At 54.6% G+C, this 17080-nt stretch overlaps 1 protein-coding gene across 2 annotated transcripts in view; it reads left to right on the top strand.

Annotated features, from left to right (window-relative positions):
* The first annotated feature begins 3998 nt into the window (after window positions 1-3998).
* The window catches only part of IGSF21 (immunoglobin superfamily member 21), a 247772-nt gene continuing 234690 nt past the window's right edge, over window positions 3999-17080 (top strand). The window contains exon 1 of one of the 2 annotated variants that reach the window (XM_082451740.1): window positions 3999-5724. In XM_082451740.1, coding sequence (XP_082307866.1) covers window positions 5649-5724 — 76 coding nt within the window. In that variant the 5' untranslated portion in view covers window positions 3999-5648. Of the gene's footprint in view, window positions 5725-5984; window positions 6420-17080 lie in introns of those variants that run through there. The other variant, XM_082451741.1, reaches the window with a different exon arrangement.

Genomic DNA, 17080 nt, shown 5'->3' with positions numbered 1-17080 from the left:
ATTGGATGTCTCCACCTGTTGTCTATGGGTGGTATTGCGGCTTGGCAAGGAAAGTAGAAAAGGGCTGCTCCAAGGGTGACCTCATAAGATTCCAAGCCAGACTTGACAATCATGGAGACAAGAGTCCAAAGCCAGGAATAGACTGCCTAATGTTGGAGAATGCCATAGAAGATAAGTGAATTGCAGACCCCGTTTACGTTGACCTTTTTCCTTGGTTCATGGTCACGGCAACTGCCTGCTGAGTCCCTTGAGATCATAACCCTGGAGTCTCATCCACTGCAAAGTGCAGGAAGCTAAGGATGAAAATAAGGAACCACAGAGTGGGGTAATGATAGCATCCTGCGGCTGCCTCGGTCATGGGTAATAGTTACAGCTAATATTTATTGAGTGCTTACATCATTTGAAGCATTGTCTTATTTAATCAGTGAGGTTGGTAATCTGTTTCCCATCCCCATTATACAGATGAAGAAATCAAAGCACAGGGAGGTTAAATAATTTGTTTGGGTTCTTACAGCAAATCCTTCCTTCCTTCCTCTCTTCCTTCCTTCTATCCTCCCTCCCTCCTTTCCTTCCTTCCTTTCTTCCTTCCTTCCCTCCCTCCAACAGTTATTTCCTGAGTGTTGAAGATGAGATTTGGGTCTAGGCAGACCAACTCTAGAGCCCATGCTTTTTGCCACTGCTCCTGACTACCTCTGTTGCTACCTTCCAACTATGACTGACACCTGTGAGTCCAGGTGTCTCATTCTTAGCAAATTCAATGATACGGGAAAAAGTACAAATCTTGCTGATGCTTTCTAATCTTGATTCATCTATCCACTCCTCCATCCATGTGCTCATTAACCCATCAGTCCTTTCTCTAATCCATCTCTCTACACACCCACCCACCATGACCCATCCACCCTTCTTTCCATCTGTTCCTCCATCCCCCCATCATCTACCCACAATCCACCCATCCATTCATCCATCTATCCACCCAGTAATTCTCACATCCATGTATCTATCCATCAAAGATCCATCTAATCATTTTCTTACCCATCCATCTTTCTATTCATCCATTCTTCCTTCCTTCTATCCCTTTCTTGAGCACCTACCACCTGCCTGGCACAAGGAATAAAGAAATGAGTCAGATGTGGTCCTTATCTTCATGTTGCTTACAGTTTCAGAAATACATAAAAGCAATATGACCTTAGGCGAGGGGCCTCACCTCTCTGTGTCTCAGTTTCTTTGTCTATTCTACGGGGTTAAAAACAGAGCCTTCCTCGTAGGGTATTGAAGAGGATTCAATGAGTTAGTACAAGCAAAATACTCAGAAAAGTACCTAGTACATAGTAAGCACTCAATAAATGTCATCGGTTGTCAGTGGCTATTTTTTTTCTTATCATCATCATCATCACCATCCTCATCCTTATCACAACTACTATGGTCATCGAGGAAGAGATCAGAAGCCTTGTCCATGGTCAGGGCGGCATCTCCCATCCATCCCATGATCTACAAAACTCTTGATGTGAGATATGAATAGGTATTTATGCAAAGAGGGTTCTGAAGCCAAACAAGTTTGAACTTCAAGTAAATAAAACCAAAAAACTCTGCAGGATTTCTCATAGCCTTTAAATGCTCATGTGAATTGTAAATCACCAAGATGTGGAGAATGAGCTAATATACAGCACTTCTCAAATATATTGAACCACTGAACCCTCTTTCAAGGAATGTTTATTACAAACTTGCAAAACAAGTGATCAGTGGGGCCCAGTTTGGGGATGCTGGTCTCCAGTGTCAGCTTGGCCTTCTTCCCTCACCCTCCCCACCCCCATGCTGTCCCCCAGACCTTAACTTCCTGTGGCTGACTCCTTCACATCGTCCAGCTCCTTTCTCCGGGCCTGTGATGCTGCAGCTCATTCAGCAACGGCAGGGCTCAGATTCCCCATGGACAGCCTGCCAGGCTCCTCCCAGGGGGAGACATGCTGGTTGAGTCCAGGTAGGGCTGAGGTCCATTAAAGACGCAGCACTGGACTTAATTCCAAGCAGCCAACTCCGTATCGATTTGGGTCACTGGTGTTAAGGTGTCACTTTCAGTTGCGTTTAATTTAAACAAACAATAAAAAACTCGGTCTTTTCTGGGATGTAGCCTGGGGGATGTTTAATTCCCAGCACACAGAGGCAGAGGGCAAGGTAAGAAGGAGTCAGAGGACTGCATGAGTGAGTGTGTGTGTGTGTGTGTGTGTGTGTGAGAGAGAGAGAGAGAGAGAGAGAGAGAGAGGGAGAGAGGGAGAGAGAAAGAATGTGTGGCTCTCTGGAACAGAGCCTGGGGAAAGCCCACACTAGGTTCCTGTCCTCAGAATACAACATTTGTCACTTTGGGTACTACCTTTGTCAATTTGGGTAATTATTTTCACTTCTCTTAGACTCAGTTTACTTATCTGTAAATTGGGCTTAGATAAAGCTGCCACAGGGGGCTCTTATGAGAATTAAATGAGATGAGAGAGGTGGAGCACACTGGGCTTATGAAAATTTTGTTTTTAACTCATTTCCCATTGAAATACTGGCTTCCAGGGCATGTGTGTGCCTGTATGCATGTGTGCATCTTGGCCTGGAAGGGTATTTAAGACCTCTGGCTCTGCACTTTTTGTGGGTTTAAATCTGGCCCTATTACTGTGTTGTACTGGGCAAGTTGCTTAGCCTCTCTGTGCCTCAGTTTTCTCATCTGTAAAATAGGAATAATGATAATACTCACACCATACACTATTGTGAAGATTCACTGATTTTATTCACAGTTTGTATTTGATCAGTGCCTGGCATAGGAGAAGCACTTTCACAAAGGCTTACTACTCTTAGCATCATTATCCAACCCCATAGGAGGTCCTACCGGAAACAACAGAACCCATCCCTTTGGAAGCCAGGCTGTGGGAGGTAATACTATGCCATACCCTTTCCCTCTCTTGGGAATAAACAAACTAGAGGTCACAGAGGACCCCAGGGCCCCTTTGACCTCTGGGGTTGTTCCCTAGGGTAAGGAGAAGAGAAATTTGCTTTGTGCTCTAGTGCCCTCTGTTGGGAGATCCTAGCTCAGCACCATGGACAGAGGGAGGCTGCGGGCAGACGCCACACCTCCAGCCATCAGCCACGGGGAGGTCCAGGGCTCCCACTCAGCCGGTGCCCCAGGAAGAGGCATGTCCCGCCATGACTCATGGGTCTCAGTGCCAGGACTGCAGAGTGGATGCCCCGCTGCTGGCGGCTGATACATTAGGAGACAGGCGCGGAGAGACGTTAAGCAAATTAAAAGCCTGTGGCTGCCCTGAGTGACTTTTCCCTTGGCTAGGTCACCTTGTGCCCTCTGCTAACCATGCCTCTCAATGCTGCGGATATACCTTTCTCTGGAGCAAGAGAAAAGCCTCCAAAGCTGTGTTTTGTGAAACAGGAGCTGGAGGAGCGTGTGCCCCCAGGAGAGGGTGTGTAGAGGTAGCAGTATTACTAAGAACAATCACCATATGGTAACAAACATGCACTTTGCAGCTGAGCCCCTTTGGGGAAACCAGTGTGCACCTGGGCAGGATTGTCCTCTCTCTGAACATATGATCTAGGGGGCTGTTTATTCTCTGAAAAGGTTCACGGCCACAGGATGCATGCTAGCACCTGCCAGGTGCCAGCCTTGTGCTAGGAGCTGAGGAATGGAGCGGATACCACAAAGTGCCCTGCTCTCATTCATTCATTCATTCTCCCAACAATTATTTATTGAGGGCCTACTATGTGCCAGGCACTGGCTAGGAGGACTAATAATTATAATACGGGGTGATATTAAAAGAGAGATTCGTATGTCTTGGGGTGAAGGAGGGTTAACTGAGGTCTCCAATCCCCCACCCCACTCCCCAGCCCAATCCTTGGCCCTAGGAAGAAACCTCTTCTTGATATCAGGCCTCCTTTCCTCCTTGCTAGCCTCTTGCCAGGTGTCATTTGCAGCTGGAATAATGGAGGTGACTGATTGGCTGTTGCCTTTCCGGTGCTCCCTGCAGGGGTCTCTTTCCCATCTGGTGGTACGGACCCGGACTAGGAGGATGTGTCACCAAGAAAGGCCCTGGAATCCCACCTGATCCCTGGCTCTCCTGGGTAACAGCCGGGCTACAGTGAGTACGGACAGTAAGCCTCACATATGCAGGATTTCACCTGGCGAACTGTTGCCTGTCCAGCTGCCTCGCTGCACTCTGATTTGCAGCTGGGCTTACAGAGCAGGAATGCCCGTACAGGGGTGCCTGGCATTTACCTGAGGAACTCAGACCAACGTGAGGGTCTTCCCAGCTGGATGCTGCTTCCCAGCAGGGAAGGCCCTTGCACAGAGGGCTTAGCACCTGCGATGGATTTGGGTTCTGTCGGCTTTGTTCTGGGCCAGGGATGGGGAGGGGGAGGGGCAGAGAAGAGGCAGTCAGGGACTGTGTCCCATGGCACAGCTGGGGCAGCCCAAAAAGAAGGTGTGGGGGAGAGGTGACCTCAAGCTGACCCTCAGCAACTTGGAGAAGGGTGGACCTAGGTGGGTGGGGGTAAGAGGGAGCAAAGAACAGCCAGGAAAGGGAGAAGAAAGGGTCTAAGACTCCAGTGTTCAAGCCATATCCAGCCCAATCAGCCTGGCAGCCAATTAGTCTGATTCAAAAAAAAAAAAAAAAAAAAACCACGTAGGGACAAACTGTAATCAAACACCTATTTATAAGGGTTTATTATGATCATTATTATTATTTTACTGAGAGGATCATTCTAAAGCCTGTCAGGTGAATGTATGCTTTCAGACTTCGTAAATGCAAATCGCTTCTTCCCTGGGGCGGGCGGGCATGAGCTGCAGCAGGGCAGCCTCGGGAAGTGATGTGGTGAGGCTTGGAGAGGGCATTTGGCGGGACCAGCTCCCTGCCATGGGGCATCTCTGCACAAGGCTGACCAAGAGACAGCCTAGTAGCCACCCACTGCCCACTCCACCCCCTACACCCCTTCAAAGGGCTGCTGGAGATGGAACTGGCTTTGTACCCATTGTCCATTTAGGTAAACAGAGTGACAGCCTGATGCAGCAACCTGGCAGAGACAGAGAAGCTGGGAATTCTCCTTAGAATGCCATGGAGTGAAATTCCATGCTCTGAACTTCCCCATCTAACCTCACCCCCGACCACTCCAAGGGCTGGAGTACCTCTCCCCTCCCAGGGTTCACAGCCAGACCTGAGGCTCAATGGTTGATGTGTGTGTGTGCGTGTGTGTGTGTCGGTGGGGAGATAAAGATATGACACAAGTCCGAAACCCCGATCCTCAGGCCCAGGGAGAAAAGGAATCAGGTCTGCCAAAAAGGTGAAACTGTGGTCTCTGCCAGAAGGAAACACCCAGTTCCTTACCCATTTCTGGCTGGGTCCAAGAATGTGGCTATTCTTGGAAGAAAGAACAAAACATATCCCATTTCCATGTGTGCCTGGGGGAGGGCAGCCGTAATTTGGGAAGTTTCAGAACACTGATGCCCCTAGTCCTTAACAGGGGGTAAGACCACGGCTCCCGGGCCACACCCTGCCTGTTGGGCTCCACGGATGGCCTCGCTTTCAAGGGGGAGGCTGCCTCCCTCCACCAGGCTGGGGGTCGGCGCGCAGGGGAGGGTGTCCCAGGGATGGGATTAGGTGGGGCGGGATCAGATGGCGCTTGGGCTGGAGGGCAGGGGCGCTCGGTCAGCTGGGGGAGGGTTACCGAGCTACGCGCTGCAAGCGAGTTGTGAGTGAGGAGGGGAACCTGGGGGAAGAGAGGCGGGGGGAGGGGGAGGGGTGGAAGACCGCGAGGAGGGGGAGGGGTGGGGGAGGCTCTCCTTCTCCCTGCAATAAATCGGCTTAGCGGACGAGAACCGAACAGCGCAGAAAGGATTAAAGAAAAGTCTGTATAATACAGCGGAGAGAGCTGCGAGTGGAGGGCGGAGGGCGGGGAGAGGGGGAGGGACGGAGGGAGGGCGAGGGGAGGGGGGCGCTCGCGCAGCCGGGAGAGGCGAGCGCGAGGCGGAGAGAGCGCGATTCGGCTCCAAACTCCGGCGCTGCCGCCGATCCGACTCCGGGCTTCCGTGGACACCGCGCGGAGCCGAGGGGCCGGGAGCTGCGGCGCGCCCGGAGGTCGCCCCGAGCGCGAGGGTCGCGGCGCCCGGCAGAGGCCGAGCCGAGTCGAGCCCAGTGCCCGGGCGGCCCGGCCGCGACGGCATGGGGGCGCCCCCGCGGCGCCCCGTGCTGCCCGCCACTGTCTCGGCCGGCGGCCGGAGGCAGGAGCGCGCCTGAGCCCATGGCGAGGGGCCCCGCCGCCGCCTCTGCCGCCTCCGCCGCCGCCTCGCCGCCGCCGCCGCCAGCTGCCGGGCACCATGCGAGCCGCCCCGAGCCTCCGCGGCTGCGTCTGCCTGCTGCTCCCAGCGATCCTGGACCTGGCGCGCGGTGAGTGCGCGGGCGCGGGCCGGAGCCCCGGCTGGGGATGCGCGCGGGGGCGGGCAGCTGGCGGAGGGCGCGGGCCAGGGTCGCTCCGGAGAGGCTCCGGGTCCGAGCCCCGCTCCCGGCGTGGGGGTCTGCAGAGGTGATCTGCTAGACGAGGGAGGGAGGATGTCTCCTTCGAAGAGAACGCTCGTGGGTCTATGCCAGGGTGTGTGTGCGCGCGTGTGTATGAGCGTGTGTCTTTGTTGCGTCTGTGTGTGAGGGTGTCCGGGAGGGAGCTGTGTGTGGAGAGGGTGCTGGAGTGCATTTGGAGATGTGAGTGTGTGTGAGCGAGCGAGTGTCTGGAGGGGTGTTTGAGTGTCTGTGTCAGTTACACAGAGAAGGTGTGTGTGTGAGAAAGCGTGTGAGCCAGTGTTTGGGGGTGTGAGCGGGTGCCAGCTTCTCGGTGAGGGTGTGAAGTGTGTGAGCTTGTGTCATCGTGTGTGTGAGCGTGTTACAGGGTGGATGAGTGTGTAAGGTGTGGTGTTGCACGCGTGTCCCAAGTGTATGGGTCCCTTTAGGGATGTGTGACAGGGAGTGGCTGTATTTCTGTTGGGGGGGGGCACAGGGCGTGTGTGCATAGGAGGTGGGAATGTGACACCTGAGCAGGAGTGTACGTCTCTGGGATGTGTGGAGGTGCAGGCATGCGGGGGTTGTGTTGCTTCGTGGGCCAGGAGTGTGTGTGCGTGCAGTGGAGTGTGTGGTTCTAGTGTGGAGGGAGGCACGGACGCGTCCGGGGGCTGAGAAGGTGTGAGCAGCGGTGTGTGTGCGTCCCGCATGGACTTGGTCCCGGCTGGGCTGAACCCATTGGAAGGAGGTCCCTAGAGAGAGTGATTGGTGCCTCCGCAGCTGCAGGGTCCAGGGTTCGCCGAAGCCTCGATGCTTCCAGCCCGGCGCCGCCGCCTGGTGGGTCTTAAGTGGCGCGGCAGTCCAACCTGGCGACCCGGGCACCTTTCGGGCAGCGAGCCAACACATTCGCTACGAGCCGGGCGGGAGGGAGGCTGGACCGGCAAAGAGCCGTGGGCGCGGAGACTAGAGGGTGCGCGTCCGCGATTCCACCCTAAGCCTAGTACCAAACCTGGATGCCCAGAACCAGCCCGTCTGGAGTTACATCCTGGCTCTGCCGCGGTGGGGGAGGAGGATGCGGGGTGGCAAAACGTAGCCATTGTGACCAGAAGGGTCTCAGTCCCTAGCCCAACTGGGTGATGAAGGTGGGGGAACCATCTCCGTCCTCTGCCGTGTGTGTGCCCTGCCCCACCGGGAGGTGCTTAGCCAAACTCTGGGAGTGCCTTCCAGGAAGGGGTGTCCCCCCTAAAATAACCGCACCCCCTCTACCCCGAGATCCTTGAAGAGTGCTTGGTCTGCTGATGGGAGAAGCTGCAGAATTCGACCCTGAATGGTGGTCCTGCTGGCAGAGAGCGGGCAGGGGCTGGTGTAAACCAGAAGTAATGCAAGCCCTGTAACTTTGTCCCCCTATCCTTGGAACAACAGACTTTCCAAAGTGGATGAAAATCTCCCCCCAACTTTGGGGTGACGGCTCCCTCCCTCGGATGCCTCTAGAGGGAAAGGTTATATGGGGGTGGGGAGGGGGTGGTGTCCCGGTTCCAGCGCAACGGAGGGGGCAGTGGGCTTTGTTGAACGGCACCTGGAGCCCTCACCTGGGCATTGAAGGGAGCGGGATGGTTGGGGGCGGGAGGGGAGCATCCCTTTCCCCCGGAATGCGCAGAAGCAGAGAGACGCGGCAGGGCTGAGGATGGCGACTGGTGGTCAAGGCTTTGGTGGGAAACCCCGCTCCGTCAGGACCCCACCCTGCGATTTTCCCCGGAACCCGCGAGCAGCGTTCTTCGGGCTGCGGGGCTGCGGAGAGCTGAGCCGGCGTCTTGGCGCCTCCACTCCCCTCGCCCGCCTCTGCAACTTGCTGGAGGCTGGGGGATCGGGCGCCGGGGGTGAGCGCCTCTGGGCCGGGGGGAGCCGGCATGGCCTCTGAGCTCCGCTGCTCAGGGTGAGGGAAGAGCGCTGATCCGGCTCGCAGATGGGAAACTTTCCGAGCGTGGGGCGCGCGCAGGGGTCCTGGGCGGCCGGGGACCCCTCCCTTCCCTGCAGAGATGAGAGTACTCGAGAGTGGGATCCCTCCTTACCCGCTCCAAATCCGTGCCCACCAAGGGGTGGGAGTACGAGAAGCGTCTGTACGAGATGCAACAGGCCGGCTTGCCGGGGGAGGGCGCCCTTCCCGGACGTGACCGAGAGCCGTGCACCTGACTGTTAGTTGGCTGTGCCGGACCACCTGCCAGGGGCTGCTTCGGAGGGCGGGGAGGGTAGAGTCCAGGGCAGGTATTCAGAAACACGCCTGCCCTGTGGGGGGCGATGGCGGTCACTACTAGGGAGAGGCACGGCCAGTGCGCCCTCGCCGGTTCTGTTGCTACGGGCCGCAGAGCAAAGGAGCTCCACTTTGTGCAGAGGTGGGTCTGTGCATTGGGAGGAGAAAGCAGTCGGCTGCACACAGGACCGGCTGGGCTGGGAGTTCCTGCCCCTGCTCCCGCTCCCCAGTATCTGACTCTCCAAGAGGAGAAACCCACTTGGTTTTTAACTCCTCAGGTCCCATTCATTCTACCTGGCCTGGGCACTTCTGGGAAGGCAGTCATGCACTCGTGCCTGGGCGGTGGCCCGGGAGAGAGAGGGCACCGGGCACTGGGGGCGCGGGGAAGAGAGTGGTTCATGGACCTGCCTCTTTCGGCCGTGGGAAAGTCTCCGCGAAGGGTAGCGGTGGGCAGGCCGAGTTAGGGCGCGCCAAAGGCCCCAGCCAGAGGCCCTTCCGGTTCTCTCTTGGCAGCCGCGTGTCAGCGGGTGGGTGGGATGCGGGGGCGGACTCGACTGGGCCGAGGATGCCGCAGCACCGAGACTGCGGGGGTGGGGGGGCTGTGCGTGCGCAAGCTGGCGTGAAAACTTTACGTACTTAGGCTCCCTCACCATCTCCACCGGACGCCGGGGGCGCGGGGCGGGGCTCAGGCCCCGCCGGGCTCCCTCTCAGCCCCTGGCGGGGGAGTGAAGGGCCCTGCCGAGGTCAGGCTGCTCCGCCCCTGCTCCCCTTGCCGCCCCGCCCCCAGACTGGCCCCTCCGCCAGCAATAAACCCCACTCCCTTCCCACCCAAGATGCAAACTGGAGTTTTTCCTGAGAGGTTGAATTGGTGTTTGCTTTTTAAGTGCAGGGGATGTTAGAGCTGAAAGCGACCTCCGAGATCACTTACTTCATTGATTCTGAAACTTCTAATTTTTATCAGGAGAACACTTTTAGTGTAGGAACTGATTACCACCCCCTAAACCTGTTGCCTTGGACAAGGTGATAGGCACAAAAGGACAGCTGCTCTGGTAGAAGCGGGTACTGAGACCTGGCATCGAACGATCTTTCCACAGAAGTCCCCGTAAACAATCTAACATTGCTCCTCTCCTTGTATCATAGCTGGGTTTTTGTTTTTTTTCAATAGCCAGTATTACATGGGTCAGCTGCAGTGTGGCCAGCACGTGCTAACTGCTGCACAGTCCTCGCGCATTGCAAGGTGGGTTGAAGCTCTTCTTTTCACAGATCAGGAAACTGAGGCCCAGAGTTTTAAGATTTGTTAATGGCATGAGTACTGGCGCTTTCCGGGTCCCGCCTGGTCCAGCGCCAGGCTCCCTCTTCCCTTCCAGTGTTCCTTGGACAGGGCGTGTGGGCAAGGGCTGGCAAGGTACCAGTGATGCCTTAGATTGGCCTGGCTACCCCAGCTTTTCAGAACATCTGTCTCACCCAGACCCGAACCTTGCTACGGTTGGAGGGAGGGGCGGTGGGGGAGGGGCGGTGTAGGAGATTAAGTGATTTGCTCGGTTTTCTGGGTTATAGCAGTGGTGACTGCAAAGCCGGAGACCAAAGAGCCAAACAAAGAGGAGGCTGCTTAGTTCTGTTAACTGGCTTTCCTGGGATCCATGGAGGCGTCTGACCTGGCTTGCCACGCAGTCCACCTCTGCTCCATCCCCAGGCCACTTGAAACTCATGTATTTAGCCCTGACTGAGCTCTATGTGCCAGCATTGTGCCGTGTGCTTTGTTCTTCTTGTGTTGTTTAATAACCACCCTGAGAGTTAAAGTGATTTTCCAGTTGAGGAAGCTGAGGCTCAGAGAGGTTAAGTGACTTGTCCACGGCCACCCAGTCAGTAAGTGGCAAGCTGAGATTCAGACCCAGGACTGTCTCTTTCCCTCCGTGCTCTGCTGTCTCCTGGTGAGAAGGAATCTCAGTCACTTCCTCGGCTCCAGCCACACAGACAGTTGTAGTGTGTCCAATGCCCAGTCTGGATGCCTTACTCTTTCCCAAATCCCAGTGAGATAAAATTATCCAGTATGTTCATCTGTACAGATGGGAGACGGGGTGTCCCTGAAAGCCCTTGTCATCATCAAGAGAATGAATGGGCATCTGTTGTGGGCAGGGCACATCTGAAAAGAGAAAGACCTATGAAGGTGACCGTCATTCCAGTGGGGCGAGAGGTCGGGCATGTACCCATAAAGATGAATGACAATCCAGGTGGAAATTTGTTGATATCTGCTAGATGCCAAGTGGATTGATGTCCCCTACAGGAGGTTCTCGGGGGGAAGAGTGATTACTTGGGGGGTATAAAGGGAATGCTTCAGAGAGGAGGGAGAACTTGAACTAGACCTTGAAGCAAAGGGAGAACATTAATAAGCCAAGGGCTAATGTGCCAGGGAGGGAAACCCGTGTGAGCAAAGAACTGGAGGTAGGACTGTGTGTGGTGGGACCAGCTCAACTCAAGGCTGTCTTTCTTGAGTCTAGTTGAAGACTGGGAGAAAGAAGAGTGATATTACTGATAACTCCCATTTATCACGCACCTGTTAGACGTTCTTTATGCATTAAATGCTCTAAACAATCCATGAGGCGGTATCATTAGCCATGTTTTGCAGGTGAGGACAAGAGGCCCAAGATACCTCTCTCTTTCTCTCCGTCCCCCCTTCCTTCCTTTCTTTTCTTTCTTAAATAATGAATGAGGCTCAGAATCTTTTTTAAGTGGAAGAACCAGGAGTTTCAAACCCAGGTCTGAAGCAATCCAAAGACACTGCTGCTCCTGGAGGAGAGGAGAAAGGATTTATTTTTTTCTTCGCTGGAAGGAGGAATGCAGCAGCTTCTACCATGTGCAAGAGGGTGCAAAGCGCCCCCGCTTTAAACGATAAATGTCAGTGGAGGTGAAACATGGGACATTAATTCCTAAGAGGTGTCTGTCTTCAGCATGAAGTTCCTGGGAAGGAACCAGGTGGGTGAGATTCTGGAACCCACCTTTACACTTGCAGTGAGGTCTGGTGGCAGAGGGGGCTCGTGATCACCGAGACCTATTGGCCAAGATTCCATGGATGGAGCAAATAAATACAGTATGTACGGAGCTAGAGGTTTAGAGAGTAGCAGCCCAAAGGAGCAGGAAAGGACATTGTGACACCCAGGAAAGGAATCTGGCGTTTGGCGTGTCCACCAGCCATTCCTACTTCTCCCGGCAACACGTCAGATTTGCTTTGGGGAATTATTCACCACCCTACTAATTGCACGCCATCTTGGTAGGTGGCACAATCAGCTAAGTCACCCCCAAGATGAGCCCATCTGACAAAGCTGAATATTGAACAGAGGAAGACAGAGAACTACTGGAAAGTCCCCCTTATCAATGGGGGCCCCCAAGACGCTGTACTTTTCTGGTTTCCCCAGGGCTAATAATGATGGGACCTTCCTCCCAGGGTGTTGACAGGATGGAACGAATCATGACATACAAAGCTCTTAGCTTAATCCTGTGGGCTCAGATGACTGTTACCAGTATTCACCACGGTTACGTCAGAGCTGCTCCAGCTCAAGCAGCAGGGGTCCTCCCAGTACCGGCCTCCAGTTTGTCCTTGTGTTCCATGAATTCCCCATAATGTTCCACCAGTTGCTGTTTTTGGCTTGAGTTGTCTGGAGTTGATTTCTGCCTCTTACAAGAGAAGGACTCCACTTGATACCCTCCCTAGGCATGATGAGCCTTAGAGTTGCTAATTAGCCACTCTTGGTAACTCCTGGAGGATGGTTCACGGCCTGCTGCCTGGGGGTGACTGATTCCCCCGCCTGCTCCCTGACTTTCCCTGGAGGCTCGACGCGTTGTGCCCCATCCACACCCACACTGGGTGCAGTCAAGACCCAAGACCCAAGTTGTTTCTCCCAGTGAAATTTGGGGATAGAACCAGTCTCACTGTGACCCTCCCATCCCCTACCCTAGTAGACTAGAAGCTCCATGAAGGCAGGGACCCTGTGTGGTTCTGCTCACTGTTGACTCTTCCCCACAAAACACATGGTGGATGCTCCCCAACAACCCGCTCATGGTGGGTTGTTTGGATGAATAAAGCATCTTTGGGGCTTCCCTGGTGTCACAGTGGTTGAGAGTCCGCCTGCCAATGCAGGGCACACGGGTTCGAGCCCTGGTCTGGGAAGATCCCACATGCCGCGGAGCTACTAGGCCCGTGAGCCACAACTACTGAGCCTGCGCGTCTGGAGCCTGTGCTCCCAACAAGAGAGGCCGCGACAGTGAGAGGCCCGCGCACCGTGATGAAGAGTGGCCCCCGCTTGCCGCAACTGGGGAAAGCCCTCGCACAGAAACGAAGACCCAACACAGCCAGAAATAAATAAATTAATTAATTAATTAATTAAAAAAAAAAAAAAAGCATCTTTGGCCTTTAGACATGTGCGTCCTGGTGCTGGGGTACGTGGAGAGGTGTTGGGTGTGTGGCTTTCTACAGAAAAGTGTATGCAAAGGCTTATGGCGTGTAAAATTTAGGCTGGATTCACAGGTGAACTTCCTGTTGGTAAATTTCTGCTCCTAGAACTACATTCTGTCTTTCTTGAAGACTCTCAGATAATCAAAGTGATGGAGACTCTGACTCCAGACATCCTAACTCTCTACCTGCTGGTGGTACTTGAGCGTTGACGAGATGCTTCCACCCCCGTCCTTCCATTTAGTTCTCACATCAGACGTGACGGAGGCTACTCTTGTATCCACTGAATAGACCAGGGAAACTGAGCCTCAGGGAGATGAAAAGATGGTGGTAGGAAGTGTCTGGACCGGAATCTGGATTTTGTGGCTGCATGCCCATCCTTCCTTCCCTCCCCAACCCATTGCGCTGTTTCATTCACCCCCCCACCTAGGTTTTTGGAATGAGACAGGTCAGCTCCCCATGAGCTCACGGCCAGTAAACTGACCAGAAAGCTTGCCCTGTGAGCTGAGTGCTGGTGTAGCCATTTTGCTGATGTGACCTCCTCCCTCCTCCACGGCTGCCCAGTTGGGTATTATATCCCCAGTCCACAGGGGAGGCTGCTGATGGAGTCACATGGCCTGGGGACCAGAGCCGCCACCGCTCTGCCCCACAGACTTGGCCTGCTCAGAGGTTTCTGGCCTTAGCTTCGTGTCCTCCACCTCCTCCCCCACTTCTGCCCTTTCTTGGCTCAGAGAGCAGACATCTGCCCTCAGCCAGCACAGCCCCTGACTCCCCGTACACCTCCCTCCAAGTCTCTGCTCACCCACTTCTTGCCCTCCACAACCCCCCTACCCCTGCTGACTCAGGTGTCCCCTGTGAGTGCTGCCAGCAGCACTTTGGCAACATGCTGTTAAAACAACCCTCCTCTGGGGCTGGAAATGGTCATCGGTTGGTCTCCCCATTGAACAGAGAGCCCTTGAGGGCAGGCATCCCTGCACCACTGGCTCTGGCACAAGGCCTGGCTCTGAGCAAATCTTCAAGATGTGTTTGTTGAATGAATGACTGACTGATGAATGAATGATGTCTCCCCGGAGTCTGGGGTTTGGTCCAGACACTGAGCCCGGAGCCTGTTTCCTGGCCCTGCTCAGTCACCTCTGGAAGTCCTTTCTGGTGTGAGAATGTGCCCATTGTCCAGCTCTGCCCACCATCACTCAAACTGGCATCACGGCTGGCGACTGGGGGATGAGCCAACAGTAGAAGATGGAGGGAAGACTAAAGGGCTTCCTGTTCCTTCTGGGTTCTCCTTGTTTGGTGATGGGTGCAGGGTTTGGGGAAGGAGGGAAGGAAGGAAGGAAGGAGGGGGAGGAAGGAAAGAAGGAAGGAAGGGGCAACTATTATGTGCTAAGTCCTGTGCTAGCCATGTTCACACAAAGTCATATTAAATCCTCCCAGAAACTCCCATTTGGGAGATAACAGTCTCCTCATTTTACAGATGAGGAATGAGGCTTAGAGAGAGCGTGTGATTTGCCTAAAGTCCCACTGCTAGTGAGGGACAGAGCTGGATTCACACCCTGGCATTGATTTACATATCTCTCCCCAGCTCTGAGTTTACCTTATTGGTGGCTTGAAATTGACCAGGGCGGGAGTATTTATACCATGGAATGAGCAAACACTGCAGATCAGAGCTCTCCCCAGCCCAGAGCTAGCTGTTAAACATTTACCAGCACGCCGCTGGGCCTGCCCATCCTTCCTCAATCACTGTCTCTGTGGAACAGCCACCTGGTGGTAATTAATATACTTTGGTTTTCATGTGAACTGGGTTCAAAGCCTAGCCCGGCCACTTCCTAGCAGAGTGTGTACTTGGGCAAGTCACTACCTCCCTGAGCCATGGTTTCCCCATCTTTTGAAAATAGAGGGCGTTGTGGCGATAAATGAGATGAATACATGAAAGCCCCTGGCATGCAACTAGCCCTCAGTCTTGACCCCTCCCTTCCTCCTGACCCTCAGGATGGGGTCAGCTGGCCATGGGGTCGCTCTGAGAGGCTCAGTAAGCTCACGCTTTCTTCTCCCTCCCCTGGAAGCTGACTTTGGAGTCAAGTCAAGGGATCCAGTCACTCCTGTTAATTGAGCAGCTGTGCCAACCTCGTTCTGGATTGGCGGAGACCTCCCTTAAGGAGTTTTGGCTCGTTGGCCACCCCACACAGCACGGGCTCATTTGAGAACAATAAAAGATTGTGTATAATAAATGGCCAATACAAGGACACCAAGAATAAATCCTTGGAAGCTAAAGGGAGTGGCCCAGGAAGGCTCTGAGGGATTGAAGCAATCTTGGGAGGTAAGGAGGGAATCCCAGGCCAGAGAACAACACGTGCAAAGGCCTGGAGCGGGGAATGAGGACGCCGTCAGGCTGTGTGAGGACGGGAGACAGAGAGGCAGCTGGCCTCACTTGAGCATCCGGTGCTCACTGAGAAACGGGGAATGAGGCTGAAGCTGTTGGCCAGGGCCTGCTCGCCAGGGCGAGGGGTCTGGATTTGAGCCTGGGGGCTACGGGGGGCAGCTGAAGAGAGAGGAGTGACATTCCCAGAGCAGGGCTCTAGGAAGATTAATTTGGCTTTTCTGGGCCACCTGAAGCCGGAAACTCTTTGGAACACCATTGTGTTATAAATGATTGCTCTGGGGTGCCCAAAGAGACAATGGCCTCGTGGCAGAAATGCCATTATTTGGACGCTACCCACCTCTCCCACAGTGTCCAGAGCTGGCAAGGAGGGAAAACCAGGCCCCCGCCTGGAATGGAGCTGTTCCAGCTTCAGCCTGAACCAAGTGTGATGGGGGTAGCTTCTCCTGGGGAGAAGCATCTAGATCCCCAGGGGGCATGGGCTCTGGGGTCTGGCCTGAGTTCAGACTCCATCTCCACCACTTATCCAGTGTGTGAACTCTGATAACCTCTTTGTTGCTTTCAGCCTTGATGTCTCCAACTGAACACGTGACTCGTCACGGTGGCTTCGTGGGGTGGGGCTGCTGGGAAGGGAAATTCACATAACACTAGGGGTCTGTATGCAGGGTACCTAGCACACAGCAGGTGTGGGAAAAGTGGCTGCTGCTGTTATAATGACGTTTGGAATGCCCCCAAGTCTGAAGAGGAAGAAGTGTTTACTAAGCCCCAGTGCCCAGGAGGAGGGGTACATTTTAGGTTTTCCACATGGAGCGAGTCCTCAGGTTCGGAATTACAGAGCATTGCGGCCAGGAGGGAGCTGGGAAATTAAATGCACTATATCCTTTCCCCCATTTTAAAGCTGAGAAAACTGAGGCCAGAAGAGAGTGACTTTCCCGTTGGTGCCCACACCGTGCGTGATGTGTGTGTGTGTGTGTGGGGGTGGGGGGTGGAGTGGGGTGCAGGTCTTCACCCTCGAGGTCCTGGGGGCCATCCCAGGGCTCAGTCAGGCAGACCCACCACCTAAGAGCCTTGCGTGGGGAGCATCAGGGTGCCCCAGACTTGGGTGGGGATCTTGGCGGCACTCCAGCAGAGAGCAACCCCCAGTCTCATACATCACAGGAGCAGCTTGGGAGTCATCAGGGAGAGAGGCAGCTGAGCTTTTGGGTTTTTTTGTTCCTTTGCCAAGCTGTTCCCTTTGCCCTTTTGTTTCTCTTTCTGCAGAGGCACTCAGCGCTCCTCCAGCGGAGCTGTTTGTCACCAATCACTGGCGCCTCCATTATCTCCCGGGCACCATCTCTTCCTCCCCGCTCCTTAATGCTGCCCCAAAGGAAGGCGTCCATCACCAGCTGCGCTGGCATCGTGCGGGGCTGGGCATGGGGAGGGGGCAACGCAGGGGCTCAGATGCCCTGGCAAGGTGAAGACAGAGGCTGGCATGGCCAGAGGGTGGGTGG

This window comes from Balaenoptera physalus (assembly GCF_965194825.1).
Source record: "Balaenoptera physalus genome assembly, chromosome: 1".
NCBI lineage: Eukaryota > Metazoa > Chordata > Mammalia > Artiodactyla > Balaenopteridae > Balaenoptera > Balaenoptera physalus.
Note: the sequence above shows the minus strand (reverse complement) of the source record. Positions and strands in the feature narration are given on the sequence as shown.